This window comes from Ceratotherium simum, chromosome 13, assembly GCF_057802395.1.
Source record: "Ceratotherium simum simum isolate JZ-2026a chromosome 13, ASM5780239v1, whole genome shotgun sequence".
NCBI lineage: Eukaryota > Metazoa > Chordata > Mammalia > Perissodactyla > Rhinocerotidae > Ceratotherium > Ceratotherium simum.
In genome coordinates this window covers 7,328,156-7,354,426 of record NC_141912.1, presented here as the reverse complement: position 1 = coordinate 7,354,426, position 26,271 = coordinate 7,328,156, and the positions used below count along the sequence as shown (strand labels likewise).

At 38.5% G+C, this 26,271-nt stretch overlaps 1 protein-coding gene across 1 annotated transcript in view; it reads left to right on the top strand.

The window, feature by feature from the left end:
• The window catches only part of CAGE1 (cancer antigen 1), a 41,001-nt gene that overhangs the window by 10,178 nt on the left and 4,552 nt on the right, over window positions 1–26,271 (top strand). The window contains exons 4-9 of the mRNA XM_087437894.1: window positions 784–933; window positions 3,363–3,473; window positions 6,499–6,579; window positions 6,808–6,915; window positions 14,850–14,954; window positions 15,817–15,887. Of these exons, the coding sequence (XP_087294020.1) occupies window positions 784–933; window positions 3,363–3,473; window positions 6,499–6,579; window positions 6,808–6,915; window positions 14,850–14,954; window positions 15,817–15,887 (626 nt within the window). The remainder of the gene's footprint in view (window positions 1–783; window positions 934–3,362; window positions 3,474–6,498; window positions 6,580–6,807; window positions 6,916–14,849; window positions 14,955–15,816; window positions 15,888–26,271) is intronic.

Sequence of the window (26,271 nt, the reverse complement as noted above, 5' to 3'; positions counted from 1 at the left end):
GTGGGAGGTCAGCCCTGAGCTAACATCCATGCTAATCCTCCTCTTTTGCTGAGGAAGACCAGCTCTAAGCTAACATCTATTGCCAATCCTCCTCCTTTTTTTCTTCCCCAAAGCCTCAGTAGATAGTTGTATGTCATAGTTGCACATCCTTCTAGTTGCTGTATGTGGGACGCGGCCTCAGCATGGCCAGAGAAGTGGTGCGTTGGTGCGCGCCCGGGATCCGAACCCGGGCCGCCAGTAGCGGAGCACGCGCACTTAACCACTAAGCCACCAGGCCGGCCCACAGCTGTAATTTCTAATACAATAAATATTGATAATTATAACCCACATAAACAAAAGGTTTTTGGGGTCCTCAATAATTTTCAAGACTATAAAGGGTTTCTGAGAGTCAAAAAGTTTGAGAACCACTGCTCAGAGTTTTTTTGTTTTTTGTTTTTTTTGCGAGGAAGATCAGCCCTGAGCTAACATCCACGCCAATCCTCCTCCTTTTTTTCCCCTTTTTCTCCCCGAAGCCCCAGTGGATAGTTGTATGTCATAGTTGCACATTCTTCTAGTTGCTGTATGTGGGACACCGCCTCAGCATGGCTGGACAAGCGGTGTGTCAGTGCGCGCCCGGGATCTGAACCCGGGCCGCCAGTAGCAGAGCGCACGCACTTAACCGCTAAGCCATGGGGCTGGCCCCTCAGAGTTTTTAAGAGTGGTATTTTATTCAGCACTTTATACTTAAAAAGTAATCCAGATTCTTTGTCTTTGCTGTAACAAATCTGAATTGTGTACATGTAGGATGCAAAGATGATACATTCTAATTTGTTCCTGAATTGCTCATCTTGTGAAGTTGAGAGCCTGAATCCCCCAGACGTGAAAAGAACTTCTCAGCTGGCCTCCAAAATTCACAATCTTCTGGCTCTGATGGTAGGACTTCTCACATGCCAGGTAATAAAAAAAAAATCATATTTTTTTATTGGGGGAGAAGAAATATCAAGGTTGGACTAAACCAAAAGAGGTAATATAAGACGACGGAATTAAGTTATGGAAGAAAAAAATGGAAGACAAAATACAGACCCTTCAACCAACCAGTCAGCCCTTCCTTCATCCTACTGCTTTCTTCTATTTATCTTTCTTCAATGCCTAATTCCCACAAGTCTACAGTAAGGTAATATAACAAGATAAAAAAATAAAGACGGGCCGGCCCCGTGGCTTAGCGGTTAAGTGCGCGCGCTCCGCTGCTGGCGGCCCGGGTTCGGATCCCGGGTGCGCACTGATGCACCGCTTCTCCGGCCATGCTGAGGCTGCATCCCACATACAGCGGCTGGAAGGATGTGCAACTATGACATACAACTATCTGCTGGGGCTTTGGGGGGCAAAAAATAAATAAATAAAATCTTTAAAAAATAAATAAATAAATAAAGACATGAAGTGAAACCCTTCATCTGGTACTTCCCACATTTCAGGAAAGCTCTCTCATAGCAATGGTCTTATACTCTGGGTCAGTCTGCTCCTCGTGATTAACGTTTGTTCCCATTAGCGAGCTGTTTACCCAATCTAAAATATGGCTGTTGGGCAGGGGGAGGGCACTGTGGAGCTGTGTACGTGAGTAGAATGAAAAACGAAGTTAGTGTCAGGTGAGTTTGAATCCTGGCTTCACCGCTTCCTGGCTGTGTGACTTGGCCAAGTAACTTTTCCTTTCTCAGCTTTAGCTTCCTCATCTTAAATAGGGGAAATGATCCTTGCTGCCGCCCTGGGAAGTTACAAGCACTGCATTTAATGAGAACATATTGAAGGGCATGACACTTGATAGCTTCTCAAATTAGCTTAGCTAGCTCTCTCTCTGCCTCTTCCCTTCTATTATTGTACATTCTTTGATCTTAAGTGCAGTTGTCTGAGCCAGAATTTGGGGGCATGGGTTTGCAGTGTTCCTGATCCAACAGAAACCTTATATCTATCTTGTTTTAGCTCAAATTTGTTGAACACTAGTATTTACTGAATGCTAGAACCAGAGGTAAGCATTTTATGTAGAGATCACCAAGAGGGGGCCCACAGACTGTGTCTACCTAGAGTTTTGTTTTTAAGTATTTGAATCTGAATGTGGCACAGCCTCTTTGCTGCAGACTTTTCCACCCCACCTTTCCCCTTCAAACATTTCCTTACTCGCCATGTTTGCTTGGTTTTCTCCTGTCTCACTGGAGGCTGCTATTCTTTCTCAGTCTTGTCTGCTGGATGCTTCTTCTCTACCAGACCTGTCAAAGATGGAGTGTGTCATCAGCCCTCTTCTTAGGAGATCTCATCCCACGCCAAACAAATGCTATCAAAGACTCCGTGTGCTGTTCACCTCTCCCTAACATAGGTTAAACTCCGAATAGGCACTCAGTTTGCTGATTTCCCAGCCTGTCCTTGGAGGCATTTACATTTACAGTCCCTGCTTTTCATGGATTATCTCATTCAATCCTTATACCATTCTTTATATTGCCAGGCGCTTTTTTAACACAGAAAAACTTAGGCTTAGAATAGTTGAGTTTCGGGCTGGCCCTGTGGCTTAGCGGTTGGGTGCACGAGCTCTGCTGCTGGCAGCCTGGGTTCGGATCCCAGGCGCGCACCAACCCACCGCTTGTTGGGCCATGCTGAGGCAGAGTCCCACATACAGCAACTAGTAGGATGTGCAACTATAACATACGACTATCTACTGGGGCTTTGGGGAGGGAAAAAAAAAAAAAAAAAGAAGAGGATTGGCAATAGATGTTAGCTCAGAGCTGGTCTTCCTCAGCAAGAACAGGGGGATTGGCATGGATGTTGGCTCAGGGCTGATCTTCCTCACAAAAAAAAAAAAGAATAGTTGAGTTTTGAGTTTCTTGTCCAAAGTCTCACCTATGGTTAAGTGGCAGAACTGAGATAGAAACCCAGGCAGTCCGACTCCAGTGTGTGCACTTTACTCTTACATTGTAGTGGCACAGGTAGCTTCATGCTGGGTACCCTTGAAATACCTAGAGCTTCAGTCTTGTTGAAGGTGTCTGATTGTTCTGGTGCCAGGTATAACAATTTGTCTAAAATTTGGATTTGTAAACTGGCCAGGCTAAGAGGGGATTATGTATTAATGTGTAAGCATGTATAGTTATTATAGATGAATGTTAACTTCCCAGTGATTATAGTAATTCGTTCCAATAACAGCTTATTTACAGTGTGAATCTACATGAGTTCTTTCTACACTAACCCTTTATGTGATGTCTTATGATGAGTGATTGAAGAATTGAGTTCAATATTATTGCGCTTATTGTAGAAGGGAGATTTGTTTCATTTGTGTTTTTTCCTTCCTCCTTTTAGCTTTACTGAAAACTTTTTAATATAATTTCTGAAACTGTTACCCTTAGGACATTACCAATCCTGATGCTGAACATTTCAAAGAGAGTGAGCAAGTGAGTGATATAATACTACAAAAATTGAAGAGCTTCTATCTTAAAAAGAAAAATTTAGAGAAAGAGGTACTATATTTATTCTTCATTCTAAAAATTGTATCATTTTTGGTGAAAAAATTAGTCAAAGAAAAAGGTAATGTAAAAGTATAAGGAACCTCCTAAAATCTGGATTTTTTAAGAGAAACAGGGCCGGCCCTGTGGCTTAGCGGTTAAGTGCTCGCGCTCCTCTGCTGGCGGCCCGGGTTCGGATCCCGGGCGCGCACCGACGCACCGCTTCTCCGGCCATGCTGAGGCCACGTCCCACATACAGCAACTAGAAGGATGTGCAACTGTGACATAAAACTATCTACTGGGGTTTTGGGGAAAAATAAATAAATAAAATTAAAAAAAAAAGAGAAACAAGATTAGCTTTACTATGGCCCTCACTAAGGAGATATATTGTTTTGTAACGTGTTAAAAACTCTCATTATCTACCAAAAAATTGGTATGATTATTTTTCCACTTTTACATGACACTGTTGATTCCTGAAGAATAGTGTATTTTGACATTCCTCCGGTGATTTCAGACTTCATCACTTGGAATAATGGAGACATTGAAAACAAATTGTTTTATTTCTCAAGTGGGACAAAGGTAAGGGAAGTGGCTCCTGGAATTTCTTTGATCATTCTTTTCTTGGTACAGTGGTGCAGAGATTGAGGGATAAAACTAAGAGAGTAAGTTAAATAGAGAAGGTGATAACAGGATGTTAACTTGTACCATTTTTAATGTGAGAGGAATACAGAAGTGACAGATTTATGTGGCTAAAGGAATAAAAACATTCAAACCTGGGATCTTGGATCGTCATAAATTCAGTCCCATACCATCAGAAATTACTTCTCTGAACGGAGGTGGATGGAAAATTTGTTGCAAGTATTCTGGGGAATCTCTTTGTCTCTTAGCTAAACTGTGGAGAAGAGGATCAAGGAATAAACAGACGTGCAGAGAAACCACTGGCCTCCTCTTCTTAAACCAGCCTTCGAAACTAGGCCCAGTTGAGGGTTACAGCAGGATATTACAAAAATACTATTTCGGATATTTATGTTCTCTTGGTAAATTTATGTATAATTCAGAAATATTGGCAGATGAAATGATATGATGTCTGTGATTTGATTCAGTGAAGGGGGATGGAGGGAGGAGAAAGTGGCTGAGGGTATAAATGAAATGAGATTGGCCATTAGCTGTTAATAGTTGAAGCTGGATGAGAGATACATGAGGTTTATTGAGTTTTTTCCTCTATTTTTAAAAAATATTGGAAATTTTTCATAATAAAAAATATTCTATGCAGCACACCTTTACCTCACTGATATTTGGAGAAGTTTATATATTGAATATTAAGATTTATTGTTATTATACTAAAGGAACAAATGAACAAATAAGAAATGATTATAAATTGCATCCAGAAAGTTGGCTAGTTTGTTTTTTTCTGTAAAGAAGAATTTCAATAGCCTGGCTATAAAAACAATTGAATATTAGGGTAAGCTTCCTGGAGACCCCAAGCCCACCCTCAGTTTTGATGGTTTGCTAGGCCCCGTGGGACTCGGCATACAGTCACACTCACAGCTATGAGGGATGACAGTGAGGACACAGAGCAAAATCACCAGAGGGAACAGGCGTGTTACCGCACCAGGTCCGTTTTTCCCCGCCGCCCAGAAAGCCAATCACCGAGACACGAGATTGCAGAGAGAGAGGGTTTAATCACAAGGCAGCCCAGTGAGGAAAACAGGAGAACAAGTCTCAAATCCATCTCCCCGAAAATAGGGACTCAGGGGAATTTATGGGGAAGGGGGCAAGGTGGTCTGAAATGATTGGAGGTGAGGAGAGATGAGGTAATTGATGATCTGTGCAAATGTAGTCAGGCTTCATGTTTCTTCGTAGGACACATGTTCACAGAATGGCAGCATTAGCGTGCCCTGAGGGTGAAGTTCCAACCTCTTGTCAAAAGGTCCCGGTTGATGGGTTGGTGGTCTCAGTCCGGCCTGAAGTGGACAAGGGGCTCAGTTCCTGAAAAAAAAAAATAGCTCAAACACCCATTACCATGGTAACCCAGGCTCCAGGGAGATGTCATCTATAGGAACCTAGTGGGAGTCAGAAAGCATATTGTCCAAACAGCGCAATTAACAATGAGTAAGTTTCTCATGCAGATTTAAGTCCTCACCTTCCATTCTGATAAGTTTCTAGGTAAGGCCATCCCCCCTTCTTCCTTATGCAGGGGAGAAGATACCTTTACAAATGGAGATTTTCTTTACAAATGTAAATGCCTCTCATAAAGGGTAACCAGAACTAAGAATGGATTTAGAACGACCCACCCAGGTACCCAGAGATGTCTATAGCAATGGCCTTTTCTGGGGGCAGGCCTCCATTCCCAAACTCCTTTGGTCAGTTAGTGGGGGTGGGGGTCAAAATGTCATTCAGGCAGAGACATATTTTGAGTTCGCAAATTCCGATCCCCCATAGTTACCAGCTGCTTAATCGTCAATGGCTGTTTGCGGGTTTCAGCGCAGGGGGCAAAGTCCAGAGGAAGCCAGCCGCAAACTTCCAAGAGTCCTTTCCAGTGGAGTCACACAGGATGCACTGCATTCCCCCACAATGACTTGTGACAACGGGTGTGAAATGTCATCCACCAAGGAAACTCATTAGAGATTCAGTGCCCGGGATTTTTATTGGGGGCCGTTCACATTGCCACCTTCTGCCTAACACGTACCAAAATACCAGACCCTCCAGAAGGAAAGAAGTGTTTAGCATAAACCACATTCTTTGTGCAAATGACACAGTGAGCTGTTCATATCAGGGAATGATGGAAACCCTCCCACTGTCCAGATTCCCAGATGCCAGTCGGCAGGCAGCCTGGCTAGGAGGCCTCTTCAAGGAGAGCAGTCTCGGGCTGCCTGATCTTTTCTACACAAGAGCTATAAAAAAAGTAGATCTTTTGGAGACCAGAGATCGGACTGTGCATGGTTAGATGATTTTATTATAACTGTATATATAAAAAACTATAAAAATGTAGTTTTATTTCCTACCCTTCTCTGAAATATAAAATACTTTTTCTTTCTAGCTACTGAAACATAAAGACAAAATCACAACTTTTAGAGAGTTAATTGCTAATGAAAAAGCATTTCAAGATCAGCTTCATCAGGTGAGTTTCACAATTACTGTGTACTGGCTTTAACATACAAAAATACAATTTCAGATATTTATGTTCTTTTGGTAAATTTGTTGAAATCTTTCTAGCTGTAAGTTCTACACTTCTGTTATTCTAGCCATTGAAGATGTCTTTGATTGTTAAACTAATAAAGTATCTATTGTCCAATGTTCCAAGGAGTGTGAAAGTATTGGAAGTGAGCACAGATATATTTAATCTCAGGTTACAGACTTTGATTCAAATGAAGCCAAGAAGGTCAGAGATGTACCTATCTTACTGGGATCCAAACTGGATAAGTACCACAATCTAAATGAAGAGCTCGATTTCTTGGTAAGAAAGACCTTTTGTTGCTTTGCTATCATTTTTATACACAACATCATTTTATTAACAAGTTTAAGAAATTATCAACCTTCAAAAGATTGGCTTATTAAAATGGTCACTCACTGGCATAGTGGCAGTATTGTTCACCTACAAAAATAGAGAATTTCCATTTTCAGGTTTTCAAATTTTGAATATTGTCCCACCTGATTTCTGTTTAGACTAATCAGATTTTTTCCTTTCAAAATGCAGAAATAAAAAATTATGTGCTATTTTTCATAGTGAATGAAGTACATTTATATTGTTGCATATGCTGCCACCATTCTTATAGCAATGGCTGTTTACATTAACCATGATTAGGGGTGCTTTGGGAAATAGCACTCAGAGTTTACTTTAGATGGCGTCTAAAGATAAAGACATCACCACAAAAAAGAAATGGTAATTATGTGAGTGATGGAGCTGTTAGCTAACACTATGGTAGTTATCATTTTGGAAATTAATCATTTGCAATTTATAAGCGTATCAAATCAACACATTGTATACCTTAAACTTACACAATGTTATATGTCAATTATATCTCAATAAAGCTGGAAAAAATAAAGATAAAGGCAGATAAAACAGGAAAAATATGATAGAAGAAAATGAAAATATCTTGGTGTCTAGAAAGTTATGATCCAGTTGGATCCCACTATAATGAAAAAGAGATTATTTAATTTATTTTTTAATAGAGATGTCTATCACATTTCTAAATTATTAAAAATTGGCATTCCATACTAAATTCATTACATACCCCCATTTATCTTTTTTTTTTAATAATTTTATTTATTTATTTATTTTCCCCCCAAAGCCCCATTAGATAGTTGTATGTCATAGCTGCACATCCTTCTAGTTGCTGTATGTGGGACTCGGCCTCAGCATGGCCGGAGAAGCAGTGTGTCGGTGCGTGCCTGGGATCTGAACCCGGGCCGCCAGCAGCGGAGCGCACGCACTTAACCGCTAAGCCACGGGGCCGGCCAGCACCCCTCATTTATCTTTAAGAGAAAAAAAATTCCAATGCTGTGAGGACTCAAAGATTTCTTCTTTTCTAATTCATTAATTTTTTTTCATTAAATAAGTAATTATTGACTTCCCATGAAAGGTTAAGCAATGCTAGTCACTATGGAGCCAGAAAGCTAAATCAAATATAAGCCCTGCTTCCAAGGAATGTAGAAAAGAAGATAAAATACGTAAGTAACTATTTATAAGGAATAAAGGAGAAAAGTTTTTAAAAAAGAGATGTGGTGACAAGCATCTAATGGAGGAGATGTTGTCCAATGACTGGAGTTCAGAGAAAGAACAGATGACGTCCCTGTTTGAGAATTGTGGAAGACATTGTGAGGGCTGGGAGTTGGGCCTTGTAGACTAGTAAAACTTGAGCACAGGGAGATTAGAGGAGAGCACTCAATAAATTCGTCATTCATTAGCAGCTTCTATGCCTCATGCCCTGGGGGTAAAGGTCCTGAGATTGGACCTTAATTTTCCCAGCAATGGGAAGCTGGAATGAGAACAGGGACACAAATGGAAGTGTGTCAGACATGTCACTTTTAAAATATGCTTGTCTGGTGGATGGAAAGGTCTAGGGTAGAACAAAGCTTTAGGGTATTGCTTCTCACCTGAACTCTCATCTGTTTGTCTCACGATGGTCTATATCTCCTGCTGTTAAGTCAGGTTCATAGCAAGTCACTTTACTAACCTTCAGTTTCTCTTCCTTTATTCAAATCTGCTTTCTTTTGGTGGAGACGGAGTGGGTTCAGTTCCTAGCATCCAGCTCTGAAGCATTACTGCAGCTCTGAGACATCAAGGAAAAGACACCACATTAAAGAACAGCTTTCATTAATATTAGTGAAATCACCATGTTCAAGGTTATCTTGTAGTACCTTCCTTTATAAAAGAAAAATGTTGCCACCACTCTACCCTTTAAATTATTACATAAATATTACTTTACATATTAAAAAATACTTTTTGGTATGCTTTCATGAAAATGTTTTAGACTTTTTTCAGTGATTTGACTTTATTATTTTATTTATTTATTTATTTATTTTTTGTGAGGAGATCAGCCCTGTGCTAACATCTGCCAATCCTCCTCTTTTTTTCCTGAGGAAGACTGGCCCTGGGCTAACATCCGTGCCCATGTTCCTCTACTTTATATGGGACGCCGCCACAGCATGGCTTGCCAAGCAGTGCGTTGGTGCGCGCCTGGGATCCGAACTGGCGAACCCGGGCTGCCGCAGCGGAGCGCACGCACTTAACCGCTTGCGCCACTGGGCCAGCCCCAGGGGTTTGACTTTAATAGACTATCTTCCTAAACTTCTCTATTTTGAATTTTGTTTTTTTTGTTTTTTCTGGCTGAGGAATATTGTTGCTGAGCTAACATCTGTGCCAATCTTCCTCTACTTTATATATGGCTTGATGAGTGGTGCGTGGGTCTGCACCCAGGAGCCAAACCCACAAACCCTGAACCACCGAAGCAGAGCGCGCGAACTTAACCACTACACCACCAGGCTGGGCCCTGAAATTTTTTTTTAAACTTCAAAATATTGAGCTCTTAATCAAAAGACAAGCCAGAGACTGGGAGAAAATATTTGCAAATCACAGACTTGATAAAAGCCTTGTATCTAGAATATGTAAAGAACCCTGAAAACTCTATAATAATAAGAAAATAAACAACCCAATTTAAAAAGTGAGCAAAAAGGTTGTAACAGACACTTCACTAAGAAGTATATGGATGGGGCCGGCCCCGTGGCTTGGTGGTTAAGTGCGCGCGCTCCGATGCTGGTGGCCCGGGTTTGGATCCCGGGCGCGCACCGAGGCACCACTTCTCCGTCCATCCTGAGGCTGAGTCCCACATACAGCAACTAGAAGGATGTGCAGCTATGACATACAACTATCTACTGGGGCTTTGGGGGGAAAAAATAAATAAATAAAATCTTTAAAAAAAAAAAAAAAAAAAAAAGAAGTATATGGATGGCAAATAAGCACATGAAAAGATACTCAGCATCATTAAGAGGCAAATTAAAACTACAGTGAATACCACTACACACCTAATAGAATGTCTATTAAAAAGACTGACTAGAAGACATTAAAAGACATTGAAGAAAACACAAATAAATGGAAAGATATTTTGTGCTCATGGATTGGAAGAATTAATATTGTTAAAATGTTCATACTACCCAAAGCAATCTACAGATTCAGTGCAATCCTTATCAAAATTCCAATGGCATTTTTTCACAGAAATAGAACAAACACCCTAAAATTTGCATGGAATTTTGACCACAAAAGACCCTGAGTAGCCAAAGCAATCTTGAGAAAGGACAAAGCTGGAGGCATCACACTCCCTGATTTCAAACTCTATTATACAGCTATAGTAACTAAGTATGGTATTGGCATAAAAACAGACATATAGATCAGTGGAACAGAACAGAGAGCCCAGAATAAAACCCACGCATATATGGTCAATTTACAACAAAAGCCAAGAATATACAATGGGGAAGGGACAGTCTCTTCAATAAATGGAGTTGGGAAAACTGGACAGCCACTTGCAAAAGAATAAAACTGGACCACTATCTTACGCCATACACAAAAACTAACTAAAAATGGGTGAAAGACTTAAACATAAGACCTGAAACCATAAAACTAGAAGAAAACATAGGCGGTAAGCTCCTTGACATAGGTCTTGGCAATGATTTTTTTAATTTGACACCAAAAGTAAAAGCAACAAAAGCAAAAATAAACAAGTTAGGACTATATCAAACTAAAAAGCTTCTGCACAGCAAAGGAAACCATCAACAAAATGAAAGGCAATCTACTGAGGGAGAAAATAAATGCAAATCATGTATCTCATAAGAGGTTAATACTCAAAATATATAAAGTACTCATACAATTCAATAGCAAAAAAACAAATAGATCTGAATACATTTATTCAGATCTGATTAGAAGACATGCAGATGGCCAACAGGTACATGAAAAGATGCTCAATATCACTAATCATGAGGGAAATGCAAATCAAAACCACAATGAGCTATCACCTCACACCTGTTAGAATGGCTTTTATCAAAAGACAAGAAATAACATGTATTGATGAGCATGTGGAAAAAAGGGAACTCTTGTGTACTGTTGGTGGGAATGTAAATTGGTGCAGCCACTATGGAAAACAGTATGGAGTTTCCTCAAAAAATTAAAAATAGAGATACCATATGATTCAGCAATTCCACTTCTGAGTATTTATCTGAAAAAAACAAAAACACTAACTTGAAAAGATACATGCACCCCCACGTTCATTGCAGCACTATTTACAATAGCCAAGATGTGGAAACAACCTAAGGTGTCCATCAGTGGATGAATGGATAAAGAAGATGTGGTATATACATACAATGGAATATTATTCAGCCATAAGAAGAATGAAATCTTGCCATTTGCGACAACATGAATGGACCTCAAGGGTATTATGCTAAGTGAAATAAGTCAGACAGAGAAAGACAAATACCATATAATCTCTCTCCTACGCGGAATCTAAAAAAAAGCCAAGCTCATAGATACAGAGAACAGATTGGTGGCTGCCAGATGCAGGAGGTGGGTGTGAGAAATGGGTGAAGGGAGTCAAAAGGTTAAAAAAAAGGCAACAGGGAACAAAATAACATCCTGGAGATTTGGGGAGGTAGGAAAACTATGAAGGGGACATAGTTCAGGAGGGAGTAGCTAGGAGAGTGGATGACAAAGATTATCAGAGTTTGCTCAGTTAGTGGGATCTGTGAGGGTACAGAGGAAGATGTAAACTTGGGGAGTTGGGGGGAAGGCGACTGCTCTGGTTGAGTGAAAGCTGGGAAGGGACATTTGGGAAAATAGCCCAATATCCCAATAGAATCCAGACCCTGGAGGAGGGTGTGTGAGTTCCTCTTTAGCCTCATCCATGGGTTCTTATGCTGAATCTTTCACCTCCCTGATCTCAAAAAAAAGGCTGTCTGTACCAAAGATTGGTGAGGATCTGGAGCAACTGCAATTCTCATACACTGCCAGTGGCAATGTAAAATGATACAACCACTTTGGATAACATTTTGGCAGCTTCTTAAAAAGTTAAACATACACCTACCATCCTTCTACTCCTAGGTATTTACCCACGAGAAATGAAAGCATATGTTCATACAAAGACTTGTACATGAAGGTTCCTAACAGCTTTATTTATAATAGCCAAAAACTGAAAGCAAATCAAATGTGTATCAACAGATAAGTGGATAAACAGATTGTGCTATATCCATACAATAAAATACTACACAGTAATAAAAAAGGGATGAACTACTGATACACATGCAACCTAGATGAATCTCAAAATAATTATGCTGAGTGAAAAGAGCCAGACAAGAGTAAATACTGTTTGGTTCCGTTATATAAAACTCTAGAAAATACAAACTAATCAACAGTGACAGAAAGCAGATGGGTGTTTGCCTGGGGCTGGCATAGACGATGGGAGTCAGGGAGGACAGGTAGGCAGGAGGGAGGGATTACCAGAGGCAAGAGGAAGCTCTGGTGGGAGGGGCAGTGATGGAGATGTTCATTATCTTGATTGTGGTGATGGTTTCATAGTTGCATATGTATGTAAAAACTTATCAAACCATACACTTTAAATATGTGTGGTTTATTGTATATCAGTTATACTCTTAAAGTGGTTAAACTTTCTTTAGCAGAAACTTAAAAGTTTTGGATTCCTTTTCATTGTAATCCAAAAAACTGACTCACAGAGCTATTCTTTTATCTCTAAAATAAAAAATTCTTTTTTTTTCATAATTTTATTTATTTATTTATTTTTCTCCCAAAGCCCCAGTAGATAGTTGTCTGTCATAGTTGCACATCCTTCTAGTTGCTGTATGTGGGACGCGGCCTCAGCATGGCCAGAGAAGCAGTGCGTCGGTGCGCGCCCGGGATCCGAACCGGGGCCGCCAGCATCGGAGTGCGAGCACTTAACCGCTAAGCCACGGGGCTGGCCCAAAAAAAATAAAAAATTCGTTAAGAAATCTTTTGCTCTTCTTTCTTTAATCTGAGGTTAGCAAATAAAAAATTCAATCTGAGGACTTAAAAGGGTTATTACTTTGATCTTGAAAGCCATTGAAGGAATTAAAAATGTGCCGTGAGGGGCCGGCCCCGTGGCTTAGCGGTTAAGTGCGTGTGCTCCGCTGCTGGCGGCCCGGGTTCGGATCCCAGGCGCGCACCAACACACCGCTTCTCTGGCCATGCTGAGGCCGCGTCCCACATACAGCAACTAAAAGGATGTGCAGCTATGACATACAACTATGTACTGGGGCTTTGGGGGAAAAATAAATAAATAAAATCTTTAAAAAAAAAAAAAAATGTGCCGTGAAGTCTAAAATGGAAAACAGAAGTGAAAAGGAATTCCATGTTGCTTCAGTAAAATGTCATGAGATATGTGAAGCTAAGAGTGGAACTCCACGCTCCAGGGTGTAGTGAGGAGATGCAAAGGAATAGAATGGAAAAAGCCCTATGCTAACGGTTGATGAAGATGGATTTTAGTCTTTTCCACTTCTAGACATATCCTTTCAAAAATCTTTTAAATTCTCTTCACCTTGGTTCCATCTGTTAAATTGAGGTAATAATATCTGTACTCCGTACCTTAAATAATGTATGCAGTCAGAGGAGTAGGACCATTGACTTGATATTGTCCCCATTAATTTATGTATATAAGAGAGAAAGAACAAAATAGTTGCTATTTCTGCAGCAAATTTGTTTTCCCATTGTTTCCTCTAGGCTATTTCACTACAGACATGTAAGTATATGTGAAACATTAGAAGATTGATGGCCGTTCTTAACATTGTTATTTAATGGGAATGTGTCTGTCATTTTTCTTCTATAATTGCTTTGAGAATTAAGGAAACTGCTGAGGGCACTTGTGAATACCCTTTCCTGATAATTAATCCTAGATGTCATTTTTAGAAATACAGTTTTTAATTTTTAATGTGTTTTTTGCAAATAAAAATTGGACCATAGGTCAGAACATGAAATACATTGAGCTGAGCCTTTTTTTATAACTGGCAGTCATTTATGCAAGTGGGAATATTTATCAAACCTGAAATTCATCACCAAGCACGTGAGTGCTTTACTTTAGATAGAATCAAATATATCTGTACATTCATTTTATATGGAAAGAAGGTAGTGAAGATTTGGGGCTAATAAGTATTTATATTCACTAACAGATGTTTAATTATTTGCAAAGCTATTTCATAATATTAGACTGGAGAAAAGCTGAAACATCATTATAATCTGCCCATCTGTTCTCAGTGCAATCTAACTAGGATCTGGTCATAGCATCTCTTGATTCACCTACGGTACAACTCAGTTTAAGAGAATATTGGGGGCCGGCTCCGTGGCTTAGCGGTTAAGTGCGCGCGCTCTGATGCTGGCGGCCCGGGTTCGGATCCCGGGCGCGCCCCGAGGCACCACTTCTCCATCCAACGCGAGGCCGAGTCCCACGTACAGCAACTAGAAGGATGTGAACCTATGACATGCAACTATCTACTGGGGCTTTGGGGGGAAAAAAATGAATAAATAAAATCTTTAAAAAAATAAAAAAAAAAAAAAAAAAGAATATTGGGGGCCAGCCCCGTGGCTTAGTGGTTAAGTGCGTGTGCTCCGCTGCTGGCGGCCCGGGTTCGGATCCCAGGTGCGCACAGACGCACCGCTTCTCCGGCCGTGCTGAGGCCGCGTCCCACATACAGCAACTAGAAGGATGTGCAGCTATGACATACAACTATCTACTGGGGCTTTGGGGGAAAAAATAAATAAAATAAATTAAAAAAAAGAGAATATTGGAATAACTTATAGCTCACTGTTCTCATTTGTTCTTAGCATCCATGCGTTCACAGTGGTTTCAGGTTAGTATTTTTACTGATGTTTCTCCATAGATTGCAAAATTGGGAAATCTTCTAGAGTCAAAAGAAGACCACTGCAACAGACTCATTGAAGAAAATGACAAGTATCAAAGACATGTAGGCAACTTAATAAATAAGGTACTAATTTTCCTACAGAAATATTTGTCTTTTAGAAACTATGCCAGATATTAAAGTAATAGAATTTTGGAGCTAAAAAGGATCTGAGGGATGATGTAACACAATTATATTGATTCCTTTTATTTCATAATGACATTATAAGATGCCCCCATTAGCCTTTTTTTTTTTTTTTAAGATTTTATTTATTTATTTATTTTCCCCCCAAAGCCCCAGTAGATAGTTGTATGTCATAGCTGCACATCCTTCTAGTTGCTGTATGTGGGACGCGGCCTCAGCATGGCTGGAGAGGGGGTGCGTCGGTGCACGCCCGGATCTGAACCCAGGGCCGCCAGCAGCGGAGCGCACGCACTTAACCACTAAGCCATGGGGCCGGCCCCCCATTAGCCTTTTAGCTGAAAGCTAGCAAAGAACATTGTGTCTATCTATCCTTCTGCTGTCAGCAATTTCAGGTCTTAGTATTGCTACTTCACTTTGAGGGTAATTATAAATCTTGCCAACTTAGTGTTCCAGTTTACCTTTTAAAAACTGCCTTAACTTTAACCAAATGCACTATAACCTTTAGTCCATATATATACCACTTGTGTGGAAGATGACTGGATCATAGTTGACTCGTTACAATTGTGCATTTTTTGACACTTCACTTTTTCTGCATGATGAATAGACACATTATAATTCTATTTCTATTGTATCCCTGATTTCAAATATAAGGAAAATGTTTTGTCTATTGTAAAAGTTTCATTGATGGGAGTCATATAATTGAACTTCAACTTGTAGAGATTTTTAAAAAAGCAAAAAATAAACAAAATTAAATAAAAATTCTAGAATTTATCAGACAATAATTTTTTAGCTTATTTTTTTCCAGGTTACATCATATGAAGAAATTATCAAATGTGCTGACCAAAGGCTCGAAATATCCCACTCCCAGATTACACAGTAAGTTGAAAAACCTTAAGTTAACTTTTAATTTTGTAAACATTTGCTGATATTTTATTTCACTCTCTAGCTTACAAAGTTCATGTTCTTAGACTTCAAGAAAAAGGAAAAATGTGCATTTTTATAAATTAAGACCATTCTTTAATAATATAAGTAGTCTATTTAATGTCTGGACTGCTTGATAACCAGATTTGCATCTTCCTTTCTCAGAGCTCCCTTTCATTTCAAGGGGTGGTGAAGGAATTAGTGAGAAACATCCAACATTCTTAGGGGATACTAACGTGGCATCCAAGTAAAAGAACTTTGCAGTGCTTAGAATTTATTCACAAAAAGTTTTGTGAATGCACAAAACTTTTGAATGCACACCAAAGGAAACATATCCGTATATTTTAAGGATCAAGTAACCTTTTGCATTAGAATGAGATTCAGCTTGAAACAGTCCAAAATCAGTGTTTTTAAATTCAGCAAAACTTTTCCACTGATTTATTATCCTCACTTCTTATGTGCTTCTTCCTCCTTCCTTCCCTAATTTCATTTTACTGTGCTGGCTATCACTAGAGCCTAGGCAAAAGGTCTAATCTTACGTAGAAAGCACCCCTTAACATATGAACTTTCTATAGCACTAACTCATCACAAGATAATGAAAGACAGTGTGGGTATTTGTACCTTGGAAAGTTTGCTTTTGTTTTTCACTGTTGTTTCTAAGCAGAATGAATGGTAAAACAATTTTCCCATTTTTCAGACTGATGCACACAAGTTTTAATTCGGAGGGGGATGAGGATGTTGTTACGCACTCAGGAGAAGTAAATTAGACTCCTCCCTAGCTTATAAGCAAGAAAACTCAACCAATGCCCAGTCATCATGGGCTCATGAAATATCAAAATAAAGAATAACCTAATATTTTAAAAACAATATCAAACCATTACTCTAGCCATATTGCTTTGCCCCAGTTTTTTTTTGTGTGTGTGTGAGGAAGATTGGCCCTGAGCTAACATCTGTTGCCAACCTTCCTCTATTTTGTATGTGGGATGCTGCCACAGCATGGCTCGATGAGTGGTGTATATGTCCGCGCCCGGGATCCGAATCCATGAACCCTAGGCTGCTGAAGCGGAGTGTACGAACTTAACCACTATGCCACCAGGCTGGCCCTGCCCCAGTTATTTTTAAAACTTATATTTCAGTTGAGTGGTTGATCCGGTTTGTGTTCAGAAAGATACCTGGCATCTGAGTTCTATAAACTTTATTAAAAAGATTGTCAATTGTGGCTGCTCATTAGAATTCCCTTGAATGTTTTTAAAAATATATCCAATGCCCAGGCCCTACTCCCAGATCAAATAAGCTAAAATACCAGATGGGATCTGGGCATCGGTATATTTCAAAAGCTGTCCAAGTGATGCTAATGTCGCGACAGGTTGAGAACTACTGCCAGATATCATGTGAGTTGATTTGCTTTAAGTGATGGGGATTGTCATTGATTTTTTTAAGTCAAATATAGTCTGTTATATCCATGAAGAACAGTATTTTTGTTTAATTATAGTGAATTAGCTTTGATCTCATAAAAGGTAAGTGCTGCTTTAAAATTATCAAATACACGTCATCAGAGCAATGTTGCTTTAAATTGGTGCTAGCCTATTCTGTTTCATTTTAGCAGTGTTTGAAGTATCTTTCTTCAAATACATTCACAGGCTATACTGTAAGTTTCAGTTCACATGCCTTGGATTTTAGAAACAGCTGCTTATTTACAAAAGCCATTCATATTTGATTTTTCTAGAAGACTAAAAGAGGGAGATTGGTGAAGTCCATTTTGTACATGCAGCCAGCGTGGTCTTTCTGAAATGTAAATCTGATCCTGCCCCTTAAAACATGTTAGTGATATTCCATCACTTTTAGGTAAAAGAAAAAATCCTTAGCATGGCCTACAAGTTTCTTCATGATACGACTTCTGCCTGCCTCCCCAATCTCCTCTCACCATTCCCTGCCTTGCTTTCAGCCACACTGGAGATACTTGAGTTTCTCAAATGCCTCACATTCCCTTTTGCCTCAGGGCTTTCGCATATGTTGTTTCACCTGGAGTGCTCAGACTATTATCCTCCAAATCTCCACTCAAATGCCCTTTCCTTAGAGGTACAGTCACTGTCTTCCCAGTCTGAGTTAGGCAGCTTTTCACAGTGCTACAGGTGGTCATGTATCTCTTTCTCCCAAATACCAGTTTCAGGTGTGGAAGTCCCTGCTGCATACATTCCTGGTTCTGGAACACTTTCCTATGAAATTTCAGACTTGTTCTCTCTACCTCACTTCCTGTTACGTCTATGACACCATCTTGGTGAGAGGTGGATCCTCTCACAAAAATGTTCCAGTTTGACATACAGATGGCCAACAGGGACGTGAAAAGGTGTTTAACGTCACTAATCATTAGGGAAATGCAAATTAAAATCACAATGAAATACCACCTCACACCTGTTAGAATGACTATTATCAAAAAGATAAGAAATAACAAGTGTTGGCGAGGATGTGGAGAAAAAGGACGCTGGTGCACTGTTGGTAGAATGTGAATTGGTACAGCCACTATGGAAAACTGTATGGAGGTTCCTCAAAAAATTAAAAATAGAAATACCATACGATCCAGCAATTCCACTTCTGGGTATTTATCCAAAGAAAATGAAAACATTAACTCAAAAAGATATATGCACCCTCATGTTCATTGCAGCATCATTTGCAATAGCCAAGATATGGAAACAACCTAAGTGTCCATCGATGGATGAATGGATAAAGAAGATGTGGTGTATATATATATATACATATACACAATGGAATATTATTCAGCCATACAAAGAAGGAAATCCTGCCATTTGCGACAACATGGATGGACCTTGAGGGCATTAGCTAAGTGAAATAAGTCAGACAGAGGAAGACAAATACCATATGATCTCACTTATATGTAGAATCTTGGAAAAAAAAAAAAAAAGCTCAGAGATACAGAGAACAGATTGGTGGTTACCAGAGATGGGGGGTTGAGGGGTGGGTGAAATGGGTGAAGGGGGTCAGAAGGTACAAACTTCCAGTTATAAAACAAATAAGCCCTGGGGATGTAATGTACAGCACGGTGACTATAGTTAATAATACTGTATTGCATATTTGAAAGTTACTAAAAGAGTAAATCTTAAAAGTTCTCATGACAAGGAAAAAAATTTTGTAACTATATATGGTAACAGAAGTTAACCAGACTTATTGTGGTGATCATTTTGCAATATATACAAATATCGCATCATTATGTTGTATACCTGAAACCAATAGAGTGTTATATGTCAATTATACTTCAATAAAAAATTATTTTAAAAACTACAAATCAGATTGCACTGTTTTAAAGTGCTTTAAACCCTTGACTAGCCTCCACTCACACTTAGGATAAATCTAAACTCTTCACTACAGCTTATAAAACTCTACGTACCCTTCCCTGGCACTGTTTCTCCCACCTCGTCTTGGTCTGCTCTTCCCCGTGCTATCTCCCGTCCGTTCTGAGAACTTGCCGAGACTGACTTGTCTCAGGGCATTCACACTTGCTTTTTATTCCACCTGGAATGTTTCCCCCTGACCTGACTGTTTGTCCTTATCAGCCTTTAGGCCTCTGTTCCAATGTCACCTCCTCAGAGAGGCCTTCCTGTCTCAAGTGACTCTTCTTCCAGTTCCTCTGCATCACATGAAAAAATGAATAAATAAATAAACACTCAATGAACAGGATAAAGAGAAGATTGGTCACAGAATAAGAAAGAATTAGTGAATTAGAAGAGAAAAAAAATCCAAACAATATATCACACAGACACATATGAAATAAGGTCAAGAGAAATAGTGGTTAGAGTAAAAAGATCCAAAATATCTGGAATTTTAGAAAGAGAGAATAGGATGATGGGAAATAAACTACTGAGGATTTTTCAGAATTTATAAAACTCAATACTCAGATTTAGGAAGCCCAACAAATCTGAACAAGATAAATGTAAAGAAACTAAGACCTAGAAATGTTGTTGTGAAATTAAAGAACTCTAGATACAAACAGAAGATGTTAAAAGCAGGCTTAGAGAAATGGCATTAGCACGAATGAAAGCCAGTTTGACTGACAGTTCTGCTCTCAATAGCAACAATAAAAGCCAGAAGAGAGTGGATGCTATCTGCAAAGAGTTGATAAGAATCAGTGCCAACCTAGAATGTTTTGTCCACTTGAACTCTTGAATAAACAGAGATAAGATACAGAAATTTCAGACAAAAACAAAGCTCATTCACTAACAATAAAACTTTACTGTTAGAAACTTCAATATGAGAAATGAAAAAGGGGAAATGACAACAAGTGCAGCAGAGATTAAGGAGATAATATAATAAAAACCTTATGCAAAGATTTTGAAAAATTAGGTGAAATGAAAGTTTGTTAGAAAAAATATTTTTAAATTGACTCAGGAAGAGAAAGAAAATTTGAATTATCATATAATCATTAAACATATTGAATCACTTGTTTAAAAATTTTCCCCCAAAATATTAAGCCCAAATGATATTCCCAAACATTTAATAACAAATAAACTCTATCTTAAACAAATTCTTTCAGAAGATAGAAAAAGAATATGATCTTGACATTAAAACCAGGCAAAGACAGCTTGACAAGCATGGGAAAAGAAAATGATAAGCTAATTTCACCATAAATATAGATGCAAAAATTCTAAACAAAAAATATAAACAAACTGAACCCAGCAATGAAAAAAAACTCATCCTGAGCAAATTGAATTTATCACAGCAATGAAAGATTCAACATTAGAAAGTCTATTAATAAAGTCTACTACATTAACTGAGAGGGAAAATATGGTCATCTTAGTAGGTTCTGGAATTCCATAGCAAGACATATTAAATTTTTTTTTGTAGAGCTTGTGGTAAAAATACAAATAAGGGAATCTTATACTTTTTGATTACGGGTATGTCCTTCCACCCCCAACCCCCCCAAAAAACATAGCCAATATAATAGTCAATTGAAACATTCAAAGTATTTTCTCTAAAAATCAGGGTCAAGGTAAATAAATCCATTGCTGTTGCCAGTTCTCTTTAGCAATACACTATTTAGCAATATCTTTTGACCCTAAAAGATATCCATGTCCTAATCCCTGTAACCTGTGAATGCTACCTTATATGGCAAAAAAAGAGAGTCCTTCATGTCAAATAATAATCTATTATTTTATTAATGTAATATAATATTATTCTATTAATTATATTAATGTAAGTCAACTTATTAAAAATTAAAAAGGAAAAACTGTATGATCATCTCCATAGACAGAGAAAAAACATGTGACAAAATCCGACATTCATTCATTTAGAGAACATTATTCATTTAGAGATAAAAACTCTAAACAAACTAGGAATAGAAGGGAACTTACTCAATATGACAAAGAGCATCTGTAGAAGAAATACCTCTAAAATCACACTTAATGATGAAAGACTGAATACTTTTTCAAGATCAGGAACAAGACTTCTATTCACATTGTACTGGAAGTTCTGCTCAGTGCAACCAGAAAGAAAGAAAAGGCATCCAGGTTGGAAATGAACAAGCAAAAATGAATTTATTTCTTAGAGGATATGATCATCTATGTAGAAATCTGATGAAATCTACAAAAAGCAACTTGACTATTAAGTAAGATTAGCAAAGTTGTAGGATACAAAAAAATATGAACTACGTAGGGATAAATTTGACAAGAAATGTGAAAGACCTATACACTGAAAAGTATAAAGTATTGCTGAGAAAGAATAAAGACGACTTAAATAAATGGAGAAATTAGACCTCTTTCATGGCTCTTAAGACTCAATATTGTTAAGACTTCATTTTTCCCCAAGCTGATCTTTAGGTTCAATGAAATCCCAATCAAAATCCCAGCAGGCTTTTGAAATAGAAATTGACAAGCTGATTCTAAACTTCATATGGAAATTCAAAGGACATAGAAAAGTCAAAACAACTCTGAGAAAGAAGGACAAAATTGGAGGTCAAGTCTGATTTTAAGACTTCTTATAAAGCGACAATAGTCAAAACAGTGTGATGTAAAAATGTAAATAGAAATAAGATTTTACATCTATTGATGTAAAAATGGAAATAAGATCAATGGAACAGAATAGAGAGTCTAGATATAGACCCACACATATACGGACAACTGATTTTTGACAGAGGTGCAAAGGTAATGAAGTAGAAAAAGGATGGTGCTGAAATAATTGGATGTCCATTTGTTAAAAAAAAAAACAACACTGATTTATACCTTGTACCACATACAAAAGGAACTCAAAACGGATAATAGACCTAAATGTAAGAGCTAAAACTATAAAACTTCGGGAAGAGAATATAGGGGAAATTTTCTGCGACCTTAGGTTAGGCAATGATTTAGATATGACACTAAGATCATGATACATAAAAGAAAATTTTGATAATTTGACTTCCTCAAAATTAAAAACTTCATAGAAAAAACAATCCTAAAATTTATATGGAACCACAGAAGACCCTGAATAACCAAAGCAATCTTGAGAAAGAAGAACAAAGTGGAAGGCATCATACTTCCTGATTTCAAGCTACATTATAAAGCTCTAATAATCAGAACAGTATGGTATTGACATAAAAACAGACACATAGACCAACTGAACAGAATTGAGAGCCTAGAAATAAACCTATGCATATATGGTCAACTAATATTTGACAAGCAAGCCAAGAATACTCAGTGGAGAAATGACAGTCTCTTCAATAAATGATGCTGGGATAATTGGATATTCACATTATAAAAGAATGAAACTAAACCCCTATCTTACACCACTCACAAAAATTAACTCTAAATGGATTCAAGACTTAAGTCTAAGACCAGAAACCCTAAACTCCTAGAAGAAAACATAGGAAAAAATCTCCTTGACATGACTCTGGCAACAATTTTTTGGATATGACACCTAAAGCACAAGAAAAAAATCAAAAGTAAACAAGTGGGACTACTAAAAACTAAAAAGCTAAAAAGCTTCAAACTAGAAGGCTTCTGCACAGCAAAGGAAACCGTGAACAAAACGAAAAGACAACCTATGAAATGGGAAAAAATATTTGCAAACCATATATCTGATAAGGGATTAATATCCAAAATATATAAAGAGCTCATACAACTCAGTAGCAGAAAAACAAAAAGTCCAATTAAAAAATTGGCAAAGGACCTGGAGCTGGCCCGGTGGCATAGTGGTTAAGTTCGTGCGCTCCACTTCAGTGGCTTGGGGTTCGTGGGTTCAGTCCCAGGCATGGACCTACACACCACTCATCGGACCATGCTGTGGCAGTGTCCCACATACAAAGTGGGGGAGGATTGGCATGGATGTTAGTTCAGCAACAATCTTCCTAAAGCAAAAAGGAAGATTGGCAACAGATGTTAGCTCAGGGCCAATCTTCCTCACACACAGAAAAAGCGGGCAAAGGACCCGAATAGACATTTTTCTAAAGAAGATATTCAAATGGCCAAAAAGTACATGAAAAGGTGCTCAGCATCACTAATCATTAGGGAAATGTGAATCAAAACCACAAGGAGATAACACCTCATGACTGTTAGAATGGCTATTTTTCAAAAGACCAGAGATAACAAATGCTGCTGAGAATGTGGGAAAAAGGGAACCCTGGTGCACTGTTGGTGGCACTGTAAATCGATACAGTCACTATGGGAAACAGTATGGAAGGGCCTCAAGAAATTAAAAATAGAACTACCATTTGATCAAGCAATTCTACCTCTGGGTATATGTCCAAAGGAAATGAAATCATGTCAAAAAGATATTTGCATCCCCATGTTCAATGCAGCATTATTTACAATAGCCAAGATATAGAAACAACCTAACTGCCCATCAACAGATGAATGGATAAAGAAGTTGTGGTGTATATATATATACATATATATATATGTATATAGACACACATATTACATACAATGGAATACTATTCAACTGTAAAAAAGAAGGAAATCTTGCCATTTGGGACAACGTGGATGGACCTTGAGGGCATTATGCTAAGTGAGATAAGTCAGACAGAAAAAGACAGATACTGTACGATCTCACTTATATGTGAAATCTAAAAAAACCCATCAAAACCCAAGCTCATAGAAAGAGATCAGCTTTGTGGTTACCAGAGGTGGGCGGTAGGGGGTGGGGGAAGTAGATGAAGGTGGGCAAAAGATACAAACTTCCTGTTATAAGAAATAAGTACTGAGGATGTAATGTACAGCATAGTGACTATAGTTAGCAATGCTGTATAGTATATTTGAAAGTTGCTGAGAGAGTAGATCCTGCAAGTTCTCATCACAAGGAAAAAAACTGTTTTTCTCTTTTTTTTCTTTGTATGGATATGAGATGATGGACGTTAACTAAATTTATTGTGGTAATCATTTTGCAATATATGTAAGTCAAGTCATTATGCTGTATACTTTAAACTTATACTGCTGTGTGTCAATGCTATATGTGAATTATATCTCAATAAAACTGAAAGAAAAAAATTTTTTAACTCCTGCTCTTCAAAAGACACTGAATGTGTCATTCACTAAGTGAATGAAGAGACAAACCACAGTCTGAAAGAACATGTTTGCAAGTCATATATCTGATAAAGATCTTTTATCCAGACTATATAACAAACTCTCAAAACTCAATACTAAGAAAACAACCCATTTAAAATGGGCAAAGATTTGAACAGACGTTTCGCCAAGAATATATATGGATGACAAAAAAGCACACAAAGAGTTACTCAACGTCATTAAGAAGCAAATTAAAACCACAGTGAATATTACTACAAACCTATTAGAATGTCTGAGACTGACCATACCAAGTATTGGTGAGGATGTGGAGCAACTGAAACTCTCATAGCCTCCTGGTGGGAATGCAATATGGCACAACCACTTTGGAAAACAGTTTGGCAGCTTCTTAAAAAGTTAGAAATACACCACCATATACGATTCGGCCATTCCACTCTTATGTGTTGATCCACGAGAAAAAAAAACGTGTGTTTACACAAAGATAAATGTTCATACCAGCTTTATTTGTAATAGCCCAAAACTGGAAACAACCCACATGTCCCTCAAATAATGAAATGATAAACAAATTGTGGTATAGCCACACCGTGGAATACTACTCAGCAATAAAAAATGAATGAACTCTTGGTACATGCAACAGCATGGATGACTCTCAAAATAATTAGGCTGAGGGTAAGATTCTACTGTATAAAGTTCTAGATAATGCAAACTAATCTATAGTGAAAGAAAGCAGATCAGTTGTTGTCTGGGATGTGGGGGCAAGGAGGGATTACAAAAGTACATGTGGAAAATTTTGAGGGTGATGGATATATTCACAATCTTAATTGTGATGATTGTCTCCTGGGTATCTACATATGTCACAACGTCAAATTGCACACTTTAAATATGTGCAGTTTATTATATGTCAACTATACCTTTATACTGGTAGTCTCATGGTTAACATTCGGTGTTCTCACCCCTGTGGAACCACACCACTCATCTGTCAGTCGTCTTACTGTGACAGCTGCATGCTGCTGTGACGCTGAAAGCTATGCCACCGGTATTTCAAATACCAGCAGGGTCACCCATGTGGACAGTTTTCAGTGGAGCTTCCAGACTAAGACAGACTAGGAAGAAAGACCTGGCCACCCACTTCCAAAATAATTGGCCATGAAAATCCTATGAATAGTAGCAGAGCATTGTCTGATATAGTGCCGGAAGGTGAGAGGACGGGCATTCTGCTCTGCTGTATACGGGGTCCCTAGGAGTCGGAATTGACTCGACGGCACTAACAACAAAAATACCTTAATAAAGATATTTAAAAAATAAAAAACAAATCTGAGTGCTGACACAGACTCTATGGGGGTATTTCTGATTTCCACTCCCAAGTGGGAAGATCATGGCACTTGTTGGCATGGTCCAGTGAGCGTCGTCCATTCAGTGCTGCTGCTTTGCTTGCCTGGCAGGTGCCCTCCGAGAGAGGACATGACTTCCTGCACGGTAAACCAGGGGCTCCCTTTACTTAGGCTGCAGCTCTTTGCCCTCAGCTCTACACACAGGAATATGTATGTAAATACACTCCTCTGGTGCTTTGTTGCACACTTGGAAAAACTTTTCACTTTCTCCCCCAAGAGTTGGGCCCTTTCTTTTCAACTCTAGAAATAGAGAAGACTTATGCCATGCCCTTTCTCTGATAATAAAGCATGATAGACTCAGGCTTTTGGTGTACAGAGGACCTATTTAATGTTGTCACCTCTTCCTGGATTGGACAACTTCTCCTCTTTACCTTTCGAAAACAGAAACCTGATACCTCTGGACAATAAGGCAGAGGTTTCAAAATGACAGCCTACAAGTCATAT